This window comes from Carassius auratus, chromosome 36 (assembly GCF_003368295.1).
Source record: "Carassius auratus strain Wakin chromosome 36, ASM336829v1, whole genome shotgun sequence".
In the NCBI taxonomy this organism is placed as follows: Eukaryota; Metazoa; Chordata; class Actinopteri; order Cypriniformes; family Cyprinidae; genus Carassius; species Carassius auratus.
The window spans coordinates 15,144,799-15,164,660 of NC_039278.1; the positions used below are offsets into that span (position 1 = coordinate 15,144,799).

General features: G+C 37.0%; 1 protein-coding gene across 1 annotated transcript in view; it reads right to left on the minus strand.

Moving 5' to 3' along the window:
• Positions 1–957: 957 nt before the first annotated feature.
• The window catches only part of LOC113055387 (protocadherin-17-like), a 60,495-nt gene continuing 41,590 nt past the window's right edge, over positions 958–19,862 (minus strand). The window contains exon 5 of the mRNA XM_026221670.1: positions 958–2,555. Within this exon, the coding sequence (XP_026077455.1) occupies positions 1,855–2,555 (701 nt within the window). The 3' untranslated portion in view covers positions 958–1,854. The remainder of the gene's footprint in view (positions 2,556–19,862) is intronic.

The window sequence follows — 19,862 nt, forward strand, 5'->3', positions numbered from 1 at the left end:
GTACAGAATCAGAATCAATCACCAAAAGAATCCCTTCGGTTCAGACATGCTGTGAGTCAGTTGGCTTCACGCTGAATCGCGCATGCGCAGTATCATCAGTTCATCGGTTCTCAATTCGGACGCGTCCGACAGAAACGATTCTCGGTTGAGTGTACTGATGATCCGAAAACCGATGCAACCGGTTCTTGACTCGAGAACGAGAATCGCTCTAACCGGCACGTGCTGCAGTTCAGTGTCATCAGCTGCTCTACTCGTGTTCATGTTCTGTTTACTACAAACTCAATTTGTGAATGTCATCATTAACTATAAATACAGTACAGATATCTCATAAATCATCTCCCTTATTCCTATATAAGAGTCTTTAGAGTCTTAATTATTGTCGAACTTCCCTGAAAACCCATTTGGCCTATACATTATATACAATATACAGATTGGAAACATTAATCTAAAAAAAAATAATAATAAAAAAAATCAAAATAAAATATAGTTATTTTATCACACTTTCCGATGTTTAACAAAATACTTACAAAATTACACGCATGCGCAATATCATCAGTTCATCGGTTCTCAATTCGGACGCGTCCGACAGAAACGATTCTCGGTTGAGTGTACTGGTGATCCGAAAACCGAAGCAACCGGTTCTTGACTCGAGAACGAGAATCAGTTCATCGGTTCTCAAATCGGACGCGTCCGACAGAAACGATTCTCGGTTGAGTGTACTGGTGATCCGAACACCGAAGCAACCGGTTCTTGACTCGAGAACGAGAACTGCTCCAGCAGTGGGCGTGTTCGTTCATTATCTGGCTCGGCTCGGTGTTCATCTTCAGTTCGGTCTTCACAGCATTTCATTCAGTGTACTGTTTGAGTAAATGGATTACCCCGGGATATTGGTTTATTCTGACTCAGAGGGAGTGTCAGTCATGTTAAAAAAGTTAACAGCTTAAGTAATTTGTGGATTTATGCTTATTGGAGACGTGAACCGTTTCAAACGATTCAGTTCGATTTGGTGAACTGGTTCAACCGGTTCACTAAGAAGAACCGGTTAAATTGAACGATTCGTTCACGAATCGGCCATCACTAACGTGGAGAGTCACTTTAAAAGTAGTGAAAAGCTGAAGACAGATGATCACAGAGGACCAATAAGTGAGCAAGAGTAACAGGTTCACCGTTCTGGAATGTTCCATATGTACGTATACATGGGGGAGGGCACAGTATACACATGATTAAAAATGACAGGTGAAGAATGGTTACATTTCATAATCAACCCTCCCCACCCGCCCTAAAAATTCATGGCCCCACACACCCTCAGAGTTTGCTGATATCATTTGTACTTATGCTGATATTACAAAGCCAATAAAAGTTAAAGAGAGTGTCTTTGTCTTGGTGTGGTCCAACCATTCTGGGGCATCCGATGCACCCCGAACCCTTTTGACTTGCGATTGTCAAAACAAACCATTTTCGTCCATCCCTTCTCCTACAAAATTCCCTGTAGGGGAAGGGTGGGACGCTCCATCTGTGGTTCAGTGACATAAAGACGTCACTGTAAGAAAGAGTTTGAAGCTGGTGGGCACTTGAAGAAGAAGAAAAAGCTCACAAGAAGCCAGAAGCAGCAACTTCTGCAACTCCGAAGAAATTCCCTTGCCACAAACAAACACAACACAGCGTCCAAATGAACGAAAGCAAACTGTTCTTTTGCTCCCTATGTTTACTCGTCAAGATCTTCACAACGTACACATGTTTTTTTTTTTGTCCTCGCAAAACGTCCTCGTCTGCGCCAGCCACACTCTCTCGGAGAGCGCCTCAACTTGGTCCATGTTTCCTCCAGTGTAGTTTATTATGCTAGCAAAGTTTTTTCTACTTTCTGATGGGGGAGTTTTCATTTCCCCGACAATCCTGCAGCAGTTTGTCGATATCTCTGACCACCTGGTCTGCGTCCATGGTTCCACGGCCCATCTCTCCTCTGCCTTGCTCCAAAACGCTGTCCATTTCCACCGCCGTCTCCTGGCTGATTCGTGAACGTGCTGCGGCCAGGACTTTGGCTACGGGGTCGGAGTGAGGCAGCGTGGAGTAGCCCTGCTCTCTGTTCTGCTTGTTTGGGGAGATGTACTGTCCATCTGGGGGTCCGTAGTGGCTGGTGCTGGGCTTGCTTTCAGCTCCGTCACCCATACCTTTGGCCGAAGAGCATGGGGAACCAGTATTGCAGCCTTTGGTGGGGCTACATGAGGCAGACGGGACCTCCTGCAAGAGAGGGCTGAGGGCACGTTTGGTCTTTAGGTAGGGTTTAACATTTGCCACGAGGATGGTGTGGTCCCGACGCTCCTTTCCGAATGTGCAGAAAGTTTTTTTGCCATTGGGGTTGCAAACCGTCTCATAAGTTTCGGTCTCCACTGCGACTGCCTCCATGCCTGCTGGTACGAAGAGGTTGGTGCGGTAGTCCGAGCCCTCGCCTTGGGGAGTTCCCGCTCCTCCGGCTCCTGTGGTAAACTGGGGCATCCAACAACGGTCAGAGTGACCGAGCACTCGACACTCCTCTGTGCAGTTGACACAATCCTCCTCTGGAGAGAGAAAGAGAGAGAGAGAAAAAAGATAAATTTTGGCTTGTAATTTAATTAATAAATAACCATGTGGAAAGTTAAACAGAAAAAGTTAAGTCAAATGTAATTTAAACTCAAAAAAATTCAAAGATTATTCGTCACAAATGACTAAATGTCATCAGGGCAAAAACAGCTTGTCATAATGTAACCCAATGTTTCCTGCACCATTTTTAAGCAAAGCTGAATCACTAGAACCATTTACAAAATAAATGACATTTTACCGTAGTTGTGAATGTGAGTTTGCAGTCCTAATTTAATTTGGTGAGAAAAAATGAAAGTTAACCGGCACAATGAACATTCATACAGAATGAGCGATAGAATCTGATTCGTGAACAAATGACTCGTGTGAGCTGATGCTTTTATGAATCATTCAAAAAGACTCTTCCTCCGAATTCTAAAGAAAGGTAATCATGGTTTCCACAAAAGTATTAAGCATATAAAAATATATATATATTTCTAAAGGATATATCTTTTGACACTGAACACTGGACTAATGATGAAATTAGCATCACAAAATAAATAAATAATAATAATAATAATAATAATAATAATAATAATAATATATATATATATATATATATATATATATATATATATATTTTTTTTTTTTTTTTTTTTTTTTTTTTTACAGAAAACTGTTGTTATAAATTCAAAATAACTCAAATCACATGAATACTTTTTATTTTTTTATTTTTTTTTAATAAATGCAGCTTTGTCGAGAATAAGGGACCTCTTTTAAAAGGTCTTCCCAACCAAAAAATTCTGAAGAGTGATAAAGACATACACACACACACCACAGCCAAGCTAAACAAAGAATCAGCCTGCTCTCCTCCCATCATGCTCATGCATTCTACAGTACATCCTCCCTCTTTCCTCACCACACCTCTCAGTAGAACAACAATAGCTCAGTTTTGGCAAAAAGTGTGGCACTGTTATCATAAATTTATGTTACTGGGCTTTGAAGCTATCCCAAGGCAGCCTTTCCATATCACAAAGCCAAGTTTCTAATGCAGCACTGCATGTGTGTGTGTGCATCTTCACTCCTTTCATCTCAGCTCAGAAGAAACCACATTTTGGATTATTTGTGGCTGTTCCGATGGTGTGTCAAAAGGGTCCAGGAAAGTGAAATGGATTAAAAAATTATGTTTTTTAAGATGGGAAATGAAGGGGTGGGGGCGGGGGTTAACAAAAGAGAAAACATGAACAATTAAAGTAAAAAGAAATAAAGTGAAAAGGAAAGTGCAGCTGTTGCCCTGTGCATATAAATGCTCAAAGAGCTCAAGTAAATCTGAGACCCGGGTCGTGAACACATGCAGACCTCACACACGGGACCCCGTGTCATTAGTTCAATGTGCATTTGACAAGAGAACTTCAGTGATTTGAGCAGAACAAACAAAAGACTAACATCTATATTTAATAGTTTAAAATGATGTCTCTCTTTTGAGAGATGAAAACATGGAAACACAAACAACCTCATGAATCTATGAGAAGAAACGTTTTCAATAGTCTAGCAGTCATCATTCACCCAGTTTAGACCTTAAAAATTGTCTTGGAATAACATGATAGCGGAAAAATAACTATAGCATAAATGCTAGAAGAATCTTCATTTGTGGTATTGATTTCCCGAAACTGTAATTCCCAGCAATATTAATCTATCCTTCACCTTAAACACTGCATGGACAGATTAGAAACTTTTCTTATGAAAATGTAATTTTGTATCTCACTTTCATCAATCGTTTATTGCTCTATTTTCACGTCGCTTCTGTTTTCATTTTTCTTGAAAGAAACACTGGGACACAGTAATTCATAAAGCCAGTTAAAGATTGAGAGCACTGTGATTTAGAAACGGATCCAGACAGATGTACTAATTTTCCTTGGATGACATTTACAATGCATATTGAAATACAGGGATATTCAGCTTGAGGAAACAACAGTTTATTTTCCTTATTCATTGGAAGTGCATTAATTCTCTGTGCTAAAGCGTTCATGGCTAAATTGATATCTGTGTTTACTTTCACAGAAGTGTAGCCGATTGGTTTTCTTTCTTCACGCGATGTGCAAGGCATGGCGTGTATAAATCCTGACCACTTGACCTTATTATCATCATTAATCATATTTTAAATTGCTCTTTCAGATGTTTCTCTGCTAAAGGCCAAGCCATGTCATGAAAAATGATCCTCTGCAACTCTGCTCCCGAATCCCTATTGTTCCAGATTTCACTGTGTGTGTCTGGCCAACAAAAGCCTATCCCTGGGGATGCCCTTCCATTTGTTTCTGGTCTGTGGGGTTTTTGCTAACCTTGAAAAAGTTTTTAAAGTCCCCTACCCATTCTCAATGGTAATGGTACACTGCACCTGTTTCTCCTGAGGTCAAAATATTTATTTTCAACACACACAGACATCTGCAAGGAAGTTCTGTATCGGGCCTAAAACAAAACCTAGGGGGGCACCTAGGGTTTTGTGCCATGTATGACGCCTGTTTGCCTATTTGTAGGGTCAGCAGGCTGGTACGTCCTCATGGACACTTTCTACAAGAGTATGAAAGGACAGGGGTAAGTACTATATAAGAGGGGAGAGAGAGAGAGCTTGACATTTAGCATGTGGTGCTCTTCTGTTGTGCGAGAGAAAGACAAAGGCTAGTCCTGAGTGGCACGAACTAGCATGCATGACAAGGTGAGCAAGAACATGCTGTCCACTTTAAATAATGAGATCTCCCACACACACACAAACACACATAAACACACAGTGTCCTCTTCAGATCCACAAAGGCTTTGAACTTGAGCTGCTTTGCTAGATTTTTCAGCTGCTTATCATCCCCAAATATAAATTAGCATGGATATGCATGTAAAAAAATAATGCCTGTGTGCATATGGGAATATCTTTGTATTTCACACTTTCACACATCACCGTTAGATGCAAGACTAGCAAAAGAAACATTTACACAACCGTTCAAAAGTTCAGGGTCAGTAACGTTTTTTAGAGATTAATATTTTATAAATATGAAATATTTCTTCAGCATATTAAAATAATTTTTGATAGTGTCATATGACATTGAAGACTGGGTAATGGCTGCTAAAAAAAATATTACAATTTAATAAAAATATATTCGATTTGAATATGTCATAAAATTAAATGTTTTACCATAATTTTGATTACATAAGAATAAGCAAACCTCTTACCAACCCCAAACCTTCAAGCGAGAGAAGAAAACAACAGAAATGCATTGCTACGCTAAGAAAGCAAATCAGTTTTGCCTTCTCCAACATGTTCAGAACTGACTGCTCGTTCAATGGAAGCACAATAAAGCATAAATAATCCACTCTGACACATCTCCATGCAGCCAGTGAGGAGGAACCAATCCTTCAATAGATTATTCATGCCTGGGTGGAACAGGTGACCTTGAGACTTGGCAGGGTCGCCATGACTAACAATAAGACATATGACACTGGCTGAGGCCACTAATTCGTCGCCAGATCCAAAGCAGGAGGCACGGTGTGAATTATTGCCACCCTTAAACCTCCTTACGTACAGTCGGCTCACAAGGTAACAAGCTGTTTTGGGGACACTTCATTATAATGGTATTTTCTGACATCCCTGTGTTTTCTTGACAGTCCACACACAGATCTGTATATTGAATGGCTCATCCTGAGCTATGGGCTCCTCATCGGCCGCTCTGCAGGAATGTCAAATCAACTGCCCAATTATATCACAAGCAGCACACACTCAACTCTGTGCACCATTTACTAGTATTCGCAGACTTCAGTTTCAGAGTGCGAGGCTTCTGCTAGCACAGCGCTTGTCCCACTCATCAAGCTAATGATGTGTGTAGGAAAAATCTCATTTTACTTTGCACACAAAGTCCCAAAGGCAGAGCAACAACCCGAGACGACTCCATATTTATATGACAGTCCTAACAGAAGGTCACATCAGAACATATTAACTACTATTTGTTCTCTCTTGCATTTGGAAAAATAAGAGTTGAGATGTCTTATATTGTTTTTACATCTGAAAGGGTTGTAGGTACTACATGACTTGCTTAATGGACTTAAGGTCTGACTCTATAATATTAGCACAACCTCTCACTATCAATCTGGAATCAACAAAATTATTCAACTAAATTACAAAATGAATTCTTATGATGATGCCATACATATGTGTGTGTATAATCGCTGACTGCTGTCTTATTTGAATCAAGTCTTACATGTAAAACTGATTAAACATACAAAATCCTGCCAACAAAACTTTGTGACTGACCACATTAATTGGACGTAGGATCACACAATTAAACACTGGGCACTGTCTCGACAGTCTAATAAGCCAGCAGCATGAGCTGACATAATGAACATAGTCCTCATCCTCACCCTCATTTGATTTTTACCCAGAGAAACTTTCCTCTGTGCCTGGTGGGTGAGAGAAAGAGTGAAAAAGACAGGAAGGAGAATCCAGGCCACTTAGAGAGTTCAAAGCCATTTAACAAACACCTCACACTCTCAGTTAAAGAGGAAGCTTTCAAATGTCAGGGTTTCTTTCTTTCCTCACTCTATCTCTCAGAAGAATTCGGGTGGCTGGGTGCTTTATTTGATTCTCCAGCTGGGATGCAGAATGAGGGAGACAGAAAGAGAGATAGATACGTAGTATATTCTGACTCAGTGCATTAAGGCCCCCTGCCAAATCTTTTATTAGCATCTCGTTTTTCAGTCCCGTCGTTCCGTTTCTCTGTGCTCATTCGCCAGTGACCCCTCCCGATCGCAGCACTGCATTACCAGCTTCCTGCTTTCCTTGATCCACACCGTGTGTCTCAGCCAACATCAATTTCCTCTCCTCCCTCCTTCTCTTCCTCTCTCAATCTGCTGTACACCACCAGCGGGCGCAAACAGGAGGTGATGATCCAAGACATCAGTTACAAATCTGCCCTTATTTCAAATTAATAATAATAATAATAATAATAATAATAATAATAATAATAATAATAATAATACTAGGCTTTAAGCCATGAAAGTGACAGTAAATTTAAATAACAGAAAGTAACAAAAACATATTTTAATATGAACTCTAAATTATAAATTAAAAAATAACAAATTTATCTTAAGTGGTGGTGCAAGGAAGTAGTATATGAATGAAACCTGAAAAAAAAAATTGCAAGTGTATTTGCAAGTGGTGAAAATAATAAGTGGAATAATTTAATTGTAATCCTTTTATATGACAACACAAAGGGCATAATAATAATCATAATAATACTACTACTACTAATTATTATTTTAAATTATTTTTTTTATTTTAAATATATATTAAAAACAAATAATATTTATTTTAGAATAAATAATTATAATAATAAAAATAATTATTTTGATGTTGTCGTACAAGTGTGTACATTTTGACTATATTTTAGGATTTCTAACTTTTATGTCTTATATTTAGACAAAGTGAAATTAAATTAAAACATTGGGTGTACACTTCAACAATTCATTGGTAAATATTTTATTTATGACAACATGTAAAAAATGTAAACGTAAAAAGAAAAACGTTAAAAAAAAGTCTAATACAAAATTATTAAATATATTTACAATTATATAATTTAAAATATATCACAAATAAAATATATTATATTAATATAATTATTTAACAAATTATTTTGAATGAAAATATTAAAAGAGGGGAAAAAATAGAACAGCAAAAATTTGATTGATATTCGGTTGAATGTTACATCAAATATCAAATATACATCTTAGATCTGAAAAGGTGTGACACTGGGGGTGATGTGGTGTGAGGGTACATGAAAGGGCACCATCACAGTGGGGTGGGGATCGTGAACACAGGCTTTGTGTAGAAAGTGTGATACTCGCACCTGTGCCCTGGCAGACTGGGGTGCAGTTTGTAGGGGGATATACGCGTGTGTGAGTTTATGTGTAGTCAGCCTTGTACCTTAAAGGTTCACAGGGCAGCTGGAACAGGCCTCAAGCCCTGTGTGACAGGCTGCTCCTGCCCTGTGTGTATGTTTGTGCAGTTGAACATATCACTGCAGATCTCTCACTTATTTTTGGCTATCTATGGTTCCATGAAGAACCTTTAACATCCATATACTGTTTAAGATGAGACACTACCAGAATTTTAAGTCTTTTAGAACACAACAAACTCACACAAAATCATGTGCCTTATTGCTACTAGATACATAGCAGATGAAAACCATGGGTGATCTAAAATCGGCTCAAGATATCAAATATCCCCCTACTGGATGGAGTCATAAGATAAAAGCTAAAAGAGTCTGTGAGCATCATATAGTACAGTTTTTTTGGTAGCATTTTATTTTACAGTCCTGTTCCTCATGTACATACAATGTACATATTATAGTAATTACAATAACTATGTAATAACTAGGTACCAACCCTGAACCTACCCCTAAACCTAACCCTACCCCATGTAGTTACCTCGTATTACCAGAACTTTCTTAGATAAATACACTGTAAGTACACTATAAGTCCATGTAATTACACATACTGTAAAATAAAGTGCAACCGTTTTTTTTTTTTAATGATTAAATCTGTCAACTCAAATCTGCAGACTCGAAAATTAGTGTCAACTTGTCCAGACTGTAAATCGGGGAGAAAATCTGGGCAAAATTCTGAAAGTAGGCACAGAGCTCTCTGTAGGTCAGATCAGCGAAAGTTGCATGACCAACTTAAACATGAGCTAAATCTGTATGCCAAACTTTTTCAGTATTTTTTTTATCATTAAGAGTGTACCAAGGTGCTGTTTTACCAAAGGTTTGAACTTTGATCCAAGATAAGTTGGCAGGGATGGTAAGGCAGGAAATACCCGTGGACTCCAGGGAGGCTTATCGACAAGCCTCCTGAAAATGGCAAGGGAACACGGAGATTCTTTAACTAAGCCAAGGACAAATGTCTTTCGATCAAACACTCTTTTTCATTATGCATTCTCAGTTGAGCAGCAGGCAGCTAATGCCTGGTTAAGTTGCTCTAAGCCGAGGCCTCAAGGTAGCCCACCTCCAGAGTAGACACCGAAGGAGACGACTCCAAACAAACACACAAAGCCGAATCAATGGCCATTCACTCGCAGGACCTCCTTGAAGACGGAAGTTGGCGGAACGAGACGAAAGTGCAAGGCAGAGAATGGGAGCTGAAGGGAGGAGAGAGGTTAGCAATAGATGTTTTTCTTCAGGCACAGCAGGGGCTCAGCGCGGGGCTTGCAGGCCTTAGCACTCACCTGTGGGGGAAAGATCTGTTGGCCTTTCAAAGTGAATGTGCTAACCTTCACAACACACATGAAAGGGACTTTGGAGGTGGAGGGCCGGGGCAACTTTTATGGATCTCTGGACGTCACATTTCAACAAAGCGTACTCTCTTGGGTGAGTGTGTACTCGAATGTGGTGAAATTAGCTCCATTATGTTCTGCATAGTTCTATGCACTTTTGTGCCTCTCCCTGAGTGGGTTTAAATGTTTGTCTGGTCGGCAACTAGTTACATATATATATATATATATATATATATATATATATATATATATATATATATATATATATATATATATATATATATATATATATATATATATATATATATATATATATAATTCCCAGATGATTTGATTCACCCGCACCATCAAGCTCTTCATCATCAGCATCTCAGCATCTCTGATGACACTCACACTCAGATCTGTCCTCTACACTCTAGATGAGTTTACACACACTTCTAAAGATTGAGCTCGCATTACAAAATCAGCTCAATCATTTCTTCCTCACAATATTTATATTAAACCACCAATATATGCACCATTATATATGTACAAAATAAGTACAAAAGAAATAGCTGTTTATATAATTTTCTAAGTTATTAGATGTATAATATATACATATAAATATATGATTTCTGATGACGTGTACCTGAAAAAGACTGAATGAAACCGGAAGAGATGTGCACACTCTGTGGTATGCCTTTTATGTGTGCTGTAAATATTGAAGAGCTGCGGTGACTGGGGCGAGACACCGGTGCAGCTCCTCACCTGTTTGTGCATTCAGAACGCGAAAATGGTGGAAAAGTCTAAATGAAGCTTTGCAATTAGGAACGGAGGAAGTCATGCTCATGCTGGGCAAAGTTTTTTGTAATATCTTTCTAGTGAGCAGTTCACAGTCAAGCTCTCCTTTGGTTTTCGTGCCATGATGGCCCGCTGTTGCAGCCAAAGTTCATTCTTGGAAAAGATTGAAAATCCACTGCGGGATTCCACAGGCGGGAAAGAACTAGATAGCAGGTGCAGGCACACACATACAGAGAGAGAGAGAGAGAGAGAGAGAGAGAGAGAGAGAGAGAGAGAGAGAGAGAGACACACACACACACCCACCCACCCACCTACTGTGAATCAAGTCCCACTTGCATATACTATATGGCTAATTACACTAATAAACACACAAAACACCTTTTTCATTAATTGTATTAATCTGTTTTAATTTTCCCAAATGGAATTAATGCAGTATTGCTTTTTTTTCCTCTCCCCTTCTCTATTTTTCATCTCTGTTTACCTTGATATTTCATTTTCTACAAAAATACACTGATGTTAAGCCTGGAAAACACTGACTCATCCAATTACAAAAACAAACCACCAGTTTTTCAGTAATGACAAATACAAAGGTTTTAAAAAGGGGACTGTTCCTTACATGACAATTATTAAATAATCTGGAAAAGTCTATATTACATGGATATATAATATAATTATAGCTGTTAACATTCCCAATTCAGAAGTATCAGTCTTATTTCCCCACAGGAACCAAGAACCACCTAAACACACCATGTCAGTGAATGTTATGTATTATTTACTGTATATAATTTATATTTAAATTATATTTATATTAAATTAAAATAATATTATATTTATATTTATTATATATAATATTAAATTTATATTCTTTTTATTTTTGTTTTATATTTTCGCCATTATAGTATTTTTTGTTTGATTGTTTCATTTTTTAAAAACATTTGCTTTATATTTATTTCAGTTTCAGTTTAAGTAGTAATAAAAAATACAAAAAAATAAAAAACAAGAAAATGCCTCTGCAAGTAACTGAAATAAAATAAGTATCAGTAGAAGTTTTTTATTTACTATTTTATTTCAGCTTTATTTAATAAACCTTAGAAGAGTTTTAGTTTTAGTCTACAATACAACATTGGACTAATAACTAAAAACCAGGGAAATTACATTACGACCGAAAAGAAAGCTAACCAACCAAACATGAAAAAAAAAAAAAAAAACCCTGTAAACAAGTATTTCCATCATTCAAAGTCAAACAAAACCAAACCGCTGCCCTGCATGGGTCTAAATCAATGTGATCTGAGAGGAATGGTAACTGACAGTAAGAAACTCTCTTTCTAAATCACTTCCTATAATGTAAATGTCACTCTCGGTCTACGCTCCTTCTTTCCCCTGCTGTTTTCCCACAATTGGATTTAATACTTTTCCACATGTCATCACTTTGTCACCGTGATGGTTCCCCGGAGTCCCATCCGGAGGAAGGATTATACGTCTGTCAATTATCTCATTTTCTCCGAGATGCAGGCGGATTGCTGTGGCACGGCGAGCTAACCAAACACACACGCTCGATGATGTCCAATCACTCATTACTAGACACAGCAGGTGTTATCTGTACTCATGTGTACAACTTCACAGTAATAGAGATGGCTTTCACCCCATTACGTGGTGGAATGGGAGGGAAGGATGCAGGGAAGACAAAAAAGAGAGACAGAGAGGGGAAAAAAAACCGGAATAAACTCAGATGTGACCTTTTAATGAAGACGAGCGAACAATAGATGGAGAGATGGAAGATGGAGGAGGAAGATAAAGAAAGGGAATAAGTGAAAAGAATACAGACAAGGGGCCAATGACAGACGGAAAGTGTCTTTAATCAATCCTTATATGAACTAGCATGTGCGCGAAACCCCCTCCCCATTTAATTCTATAGCACGAGTGGAGTTTCAATCAAGGATTTGATGAACGTAATCATAGTGGTAATTGATCCATTGAAGCCGGCCCTCTCAGTGTGAACATTGAGGGTCTTGGGGAGAAAGCTGTTGAATCTCATGAGTGGCTTTCAGTGGGACAGGAAGAGAGCGCAGCCAGATCCCTCTCTATTCACACAGCTTTACACACAGCTGTAGTCCTTTTATTTTGCTTTGGCTTCCTTGCACCCCTCCTAATCAGGCTCTCTATTCCACCGTCCACTTGTTTCGTCCACTCTCCATTTCACAAATTGAGACAATTCAGTGTGATTAATAATAATAAAAATTATAATAATCTGCAATAAAATTTTAATGCTATTAATTATGCCTCCTGACCCTGTAAATTAAGGGATTTGGGATTTCCTACCATCAAAGCGATTCAAGATTGAAGTGACACTTCATGTTCTGCGAATTCATAGTCGGTGCTTAGTTGAAGAGTTGAATTACTTAACATAGCGTCTTAAAAACTGAGAAGCATATGTTCAATACAGAAATAATATATATTTACTACTTAAACCGGTATTTAAGATGTCAATGTAACACAACATTTTTCCAGAGCTTTTTCCAGAAACTATTGATATATGTAAAACAAATTACTGTTAATTTGATGAATGTAATTAATGTAAGGATGTAATTAATTTGATTAGAGTTTTGCTGATCCATTGGGAGCCCTAATTTAAACATCATTAAAAATATATTCAAATTTGATTGATATTTTGTCATTTTGTTTCTGTGATCAAAGCAACTGTGGCCAGTGTTGCAATGCCCCATCTCCTTAGATGACACACACACACACACACACACACACACACACACACACGCAGCTCAAGGAAGAGTTACAAACAAAGGAACCGTGAGTCATGGAAGCCTACAGAATGCGCAACAGCTCAGGTTCAACAGGAGACCTGACCACTTTTAATGCTTTCAAGAATGTCCCTTTAAAGAGTTTCCATGGTAACCATTGGGTTCTGCTATAACACCTTAGTTATTCTAATAATTGCTATCATAAAAACATATATAAATATTCTGCACTTAATTCTTTTTCAATCTTTCGCTAATTTTTGCTCAAAGCAGTAGTTACAAAAAATAGAACTGTTTTATTACTAAAACTGGAACAATCACGGTATTTTGGTTGACAGTATGGTTACCATGGTAAATTTCTTAAAGCAAAGTAAACTGCATTAATATTTACGGGGCTTAATTATATACACTACTGTTGAAAAGTTTGGTGTCAGTGAGATTTGTTTTTTTCAAAAGACAATCACAGTCAGAACAGGAATATTGTGAAATAATATTACATTGTAAAATAATTCTTCTATTTCAATATATTTTATTATTGTGATGACAAAGCTACACACACACACACACACACATATATATACATATAATGAATGACAACAACCTCAAAACAGAACAAATGAGAAAAGCATGACTAGAGTAAGAGATAAGACAATGGTCTCTCTGTTTAAAGTATCAAATGTCTGAATCCTGGTGCTAACCTGGTTACAGAGCAAACGAACACGCTCTGAACGCACGTCTGTCCAGCTCTCATCCTGTATCTCCTGCTTCCATATCCTGCCGTGCTACCTAGCTTAGCATGCTAGCAGATTTCCGTTTCACTTTATTAAATTAGCATTGACCTTTCCTTCTCTGACAGGCACAGCACTGCGCCGTCTAGAGCCCCACCGCTTCTGAAGCCTTCGTATAAATACATATTTACTCTCTGCTTCATAAATTTGATCAAATTACAAAGAGATGTTTGACTGAAATGCAATAACAGATGCTTAGCCTTCGTGTAGTTGAGGGACACCAATTTGGAGATCTCACTTCAATATCAGATTTCAGCTTTTTTTTTTTTTTTTGCTGCTAATTTATTTATTTTTCCACATCTGCAGGTTGGTAATTTATATTGCAGTTTATGAAAAGTGCACATTTAAGCATTATAAACTCCAATGACTGCTTTATTGACTCCCCCAATGAAAGTAATTACATTTAATTCAAGTTTATTTGTATAAAGCTTTTCACAATGAATATCGTCGCAAAGCAGCTTTACAGAAAATGTAAGTTTCTACACTATATTTAGTAAAGGGATAATCAACATCAATTTTTATTATCATTATCATTTCTTTCCGTGTTTAAAGGGGTAAAAAAAAACACATCTCTAAATCATTGTGGCACTTTAAGATTAAGGTCAAAGACTAGCGGGTTTACACGGGATGAAAAAGAGATTATATACGCTCAACAATGTTAAATCTCAGATTTGAGATTTCATCAAATCACCTGGCTTGTAAACAACTTTAAAATACATGTACATCTTACACTGACAACCAAACAAAACATTACTGGAGCCGCTAACTATGCTTTTTGTATTTAAGAGCATAGTTGCAGCGTAACAGAAGAGGAAGTGAAATGTTCCTGAAAGGATGTTCACAGCTGATGACAGACTGTGGTCATTGTAAAGCCGGTTCACTAGGATTAGATATGCTCCACGGGCAACTCTGTTCTGAATTACAGATTAGATTCATGAGTGTCCTCATGTTTGCTCTGGAACCGGAGAAATGTGGAGCTGAGTTTCCCTATAAACAATCAAGCAATGACAAAAAAGGACCCGAAACCACAAAAAAAGTTTGGGTAGAAGATATCAGAACAGCATTTGATTTGTACACGTTTAGTAGAAAATATATTTAAAAAAATTATGTTTTCGTTGGAAAAGTCATCTGTGGGTGGTTGCCAAAGCACTGCTACCGTAGGTGGTTTATTACAAATCCATACCCAGTGATAGCCATGCTATCGACTATTAATAGGATTATTCACACAAAAATTTTAATTATGTCATCATTTACTCACATTCATGTCATTTTAAACCTATATGAGTTCCCACTGTGGAATCTCAGGGAGAAATATTAGGGAGAGTTAAATACAAATATTAGACCACTTATATTAAACATCAATATTGAGAAATGTGATGTTATTGAGGACTACTGAAACTTTTAAGTCTGGTAGATTACAACCAGGCTAAAAGCAGAGCTTAATTGCGCATGGCTGTCTCACTTTCTGCTTTAAGCAATAAAATCTGAGAGAGGTCATAAACGTATTTGCACTTGCTGAGCTGAAGCTAATTTAAACGAATGTGTCCCTCTCCACCACTGGAGCGTGAGATTTACAGTGAATTCAAATGAACGAGCAAACACTACTGATTTGGAGCAGGCTGTGAGTTCTTTCAGAACGACAAAGCCTGAGGTGAAAGCGCGATGAGACGGCCTGTTTGAGCATGACTATCTCTCTCCCCTCAGTGCAGGCCCAGGTGCTCGCTCTTCAGAGCCCAACAGCAGAAAATATCCCCCGACGGCTGCCATTGCACTTCGATTACTGGTCAGTGAACAATGAAGAATGTTCTAGAAACACTTGTCATGTTGATGTAGCAGCTGCACGCCCAACGCGCCTACGAGAGGCGATGGGGTGAGGCGATTGTGAACGGCTGGTGGGAAACCGAAGCTCGGAGGCAAATACTCCGATGGGCAGCTCACGATCTGTGCAACTGATTCTCAGAGGCAGGGCTGTAATTGGCAGAAGTGGTAATGAAGCATGAACTGAAAGTTTGCTCCATTCTGCATTAACTGGTAGAAACTGGTTTACAGAACATGCAATTTCAAAAACACAGTTGGTTTTTATTACACATATACATATGACATATTCAATGAAAATGTCATAAACCAGACATAAATATTGATTTTTTTTTTTTTTTTGCATTGCATTGCATTGGTTGCCAAGACATAATAATGGCTTCAAATCTGGTTCCTCCAATCAGAGTTTAAAATTATAACAATCCATTTTATAAGTCCAAGTATAACAAATAAACATTGATTTTACCTGTTGAGATCTCATTCGAATGCCATTAGCTGTTGCTTAGCTACAACAGCAGTGTTTTCTCTGTGACTCGTGCCCTCCCTTCGTCTTGAACAACATCCTCATCTAAAGAAGCATCATCATAATCTCCAGACGGGATTACAGAAGGGGTCACTCCTGTGTCCAGTTTGGACTCAGCGTGTGAGGGTGAAGGAGAAGATCAGTAGGCCTGTGATCTCCAGATTTGCACTTTTTAATCAAGACAGATTCTGAACACCTCAGCCCAGATGGCCAGACAGATTTTACAGACTACGGGCACACGCCTGCATGTGACTGTGGATCTATAGCTCCAAAATAACCGCCTTACGGAACACACACATACCAATATAGCCACGTATGTAATGAGAACCATAACAGAGAATCTCAATAACTGATCCTCCATGCAGGACACTGATGCTTAATTGCACTCTCTATCTGATGTTAATTGCTGATTGTATTTACAGTTGAAGCCATGGCCAAGGCTGATCCACTAAATACACTCCATGGAGATAATAAGAGAAAAGGGGTGCTTGATGGTGCAAACTGGTAATTTCCAAGTGAGAACTGTTTCTCGACCACATTTTTGACAAGGTAACATATTTGAACATCATATATCAGGAACAACATTTCTCCGCTCCCTGACTCCTTGTTGTCTTGGGTGATACTTCCTCCCTGCTCTCTGTTATGATAGTCAATGGATAAGATGCGTGTGTGTAGTGAGACAATAGACTTCCAATTAAAATAGCTCTTTCGCTGCAATTCCTCAAGGTGCTGCCATGTGACAGTTTAATTAACAAACCCTCTTATCTTAATTTAGCAGGAGAGAAAAAAAAAAGACAGAAAAATGCAACAAGCTGAGGTTATCGAGAAAAAACACTCCCAACATTTACACAACTAATCACAGCCAGATTCAAACACTATACTCTGTATATCTTGTAGTATCAGAAAGGCCTGTGTTGCAGTTTGCGAGTTTGAGTAACTGACACTCTCTGCTAGATAAAAAAGCTTATGTTAATAAGAGTAATGGTGATATGTCAAATAATGTAGTAATTATGCACATCAGGATGAGACATGAAGTCAATAATGCTTCATTAAAGTCAAATGAATCAGCACTGGCAACACTTTTTATCAGTAATGTGACTCATTTTCAAGTGAAATTAATATTCAGTAGTGGACAAACAATCATTATAAAATAAAATTAATTATTACACTGTATATATATATATATATATATATATATATATATATATATATATATATATATATATATATATATATATATATATTCAAAATGCATTTTATTTTAAAAGTTTTTTTCTTCTTCATATATTTCAGTAAACATGCATTATACTATTAAACTATAAAATAATACAAAAATAATAAATAAGTGACCAGCTATTCAGAAAGTATAGGAGATTTTAACATGAATATATAGGTACCATAAAGCAGAACGATTAATATCACAGTAAGTTTCATGGTAGGAGATACTGAAACGATCCGTCATTACCATAAAGCACACAGACTCATTCGCTCAGCAGCTGGTCTTTTGATTATTATTTGAACTGTAGGTGGCTTACAGCCCTCAGGAAACAACAGATCTGTACTTAAGCTCACCTCCTGAGGGGAGGCAGCACGCCTCCCGTTCCTCTCTCGGTCCGTTTATCTCTGTCTATCCTGCAACTAGAAACAGTCTGAGAGTAGACAGGAAATAAAAAAGACTGGAGGATGAAGTGGGATGTGGACACGACCCAAGTCAAACCCATGGTCGCCCACACATAAAAGTGCATCTATGCAATTCACTAGAGTATGTGCACAATTATTAGTATAATCTGCTATTATTTATTTTATTTATACAGGAAATGTTGGTCAGAAGTGGGGGAACTGGATCAGAAAACTCAGATTCAAATAACATCAGGGTTATTTGAATAAAAATTATTATATATATACTTTTTTTAAATATTTTAATTAATATGTAGAATTTAAGTTTGAGAATATTATTATACCATGGCACATTGTCACAAAATCCTAACTGCTAGTCTGTGACCCCAACCTCATTTTTATTTATGATATTCCCCTCTTCCTTTTCTTATCACAACAAAACCTGGTTTTCCAGAAAGTATTCAGAAAGCTGCAATAAAATATAACTGATGAATTAAAAACAGCAGATAAAGCAGAATGCACTTTGATTTTGAACATTTCAAACCCACTAAACTATTTCCCATCGGGGAGAAAAACCTATACATACAAGAACAGCGCGATAAGCCCAACGGGTGCAAACAGCTTTCATGTGCATCGCTCTCTAAACCCTTTCGCGAGTATGAATGTAAGGGGACCTCCCATGGAGAGGTCGCACTCAGCTCGCTTAAACACAGCTTGAAGATGAAGTGCAGAAGATGTCACTTAGAGAGTACAACCTTGAGAATCTTCCCTAGCTGTCAGAACAGGAAGTCATCATTTATAAAATATGATAGGCAGACAAAAGCAAGAGCAATGGTGTTGAGCACAGAACTTTATACAATAAATACAAGAGATGACAGGTTTGAATTATACAAATCTCAAATTTTCAGAGTGTCTAGTTCAATCCGTCAACATTGTACTCATCCTCATGTCGTTCCAAACCTGTTTCTGAACTATTCCATTAATTATAATAAAAATATTGCTATACTGAAAAAAATAAATAAATAAATAAATAAATAAATAATAATAATATATAATAATCATAATAATAATATAATACATATATACATATATATATATATATATATATATATATATACATATATATATATACATACATATATACATATATATATATACATACATATATACATATATATATATACATACATATATACATATATATATATACATACATATATACATATATATATATACATACATATATACATATATATATATACATACATATATACATATATATATATACATATATATATATATATATATATATATATATATATATATATATATATATATATATATACATACATACATACATACATATATATATATACATACATACATACATATATATATATACATACATATATACATATATATATACATACATATATATATATATATATATATATATATATATATATATATATATATATATATATATATATATATATATATATATATATATATATATATATATATATATATTATTTTTTAAATTATTATTATTTTATAGAGAACACCACACTATGTTTCCTTTTGTACTTCCTTCTTAACAATGCCACTACTACACAAGTGCACTCAAAACCCTCACTGAAGACAGAGCACAGATGGGAAGGAGTGGCAGAGAGCCAGGAAGTGTGGACGCATCATCATAATCTCCTCCTGGGGTATCATCGCTA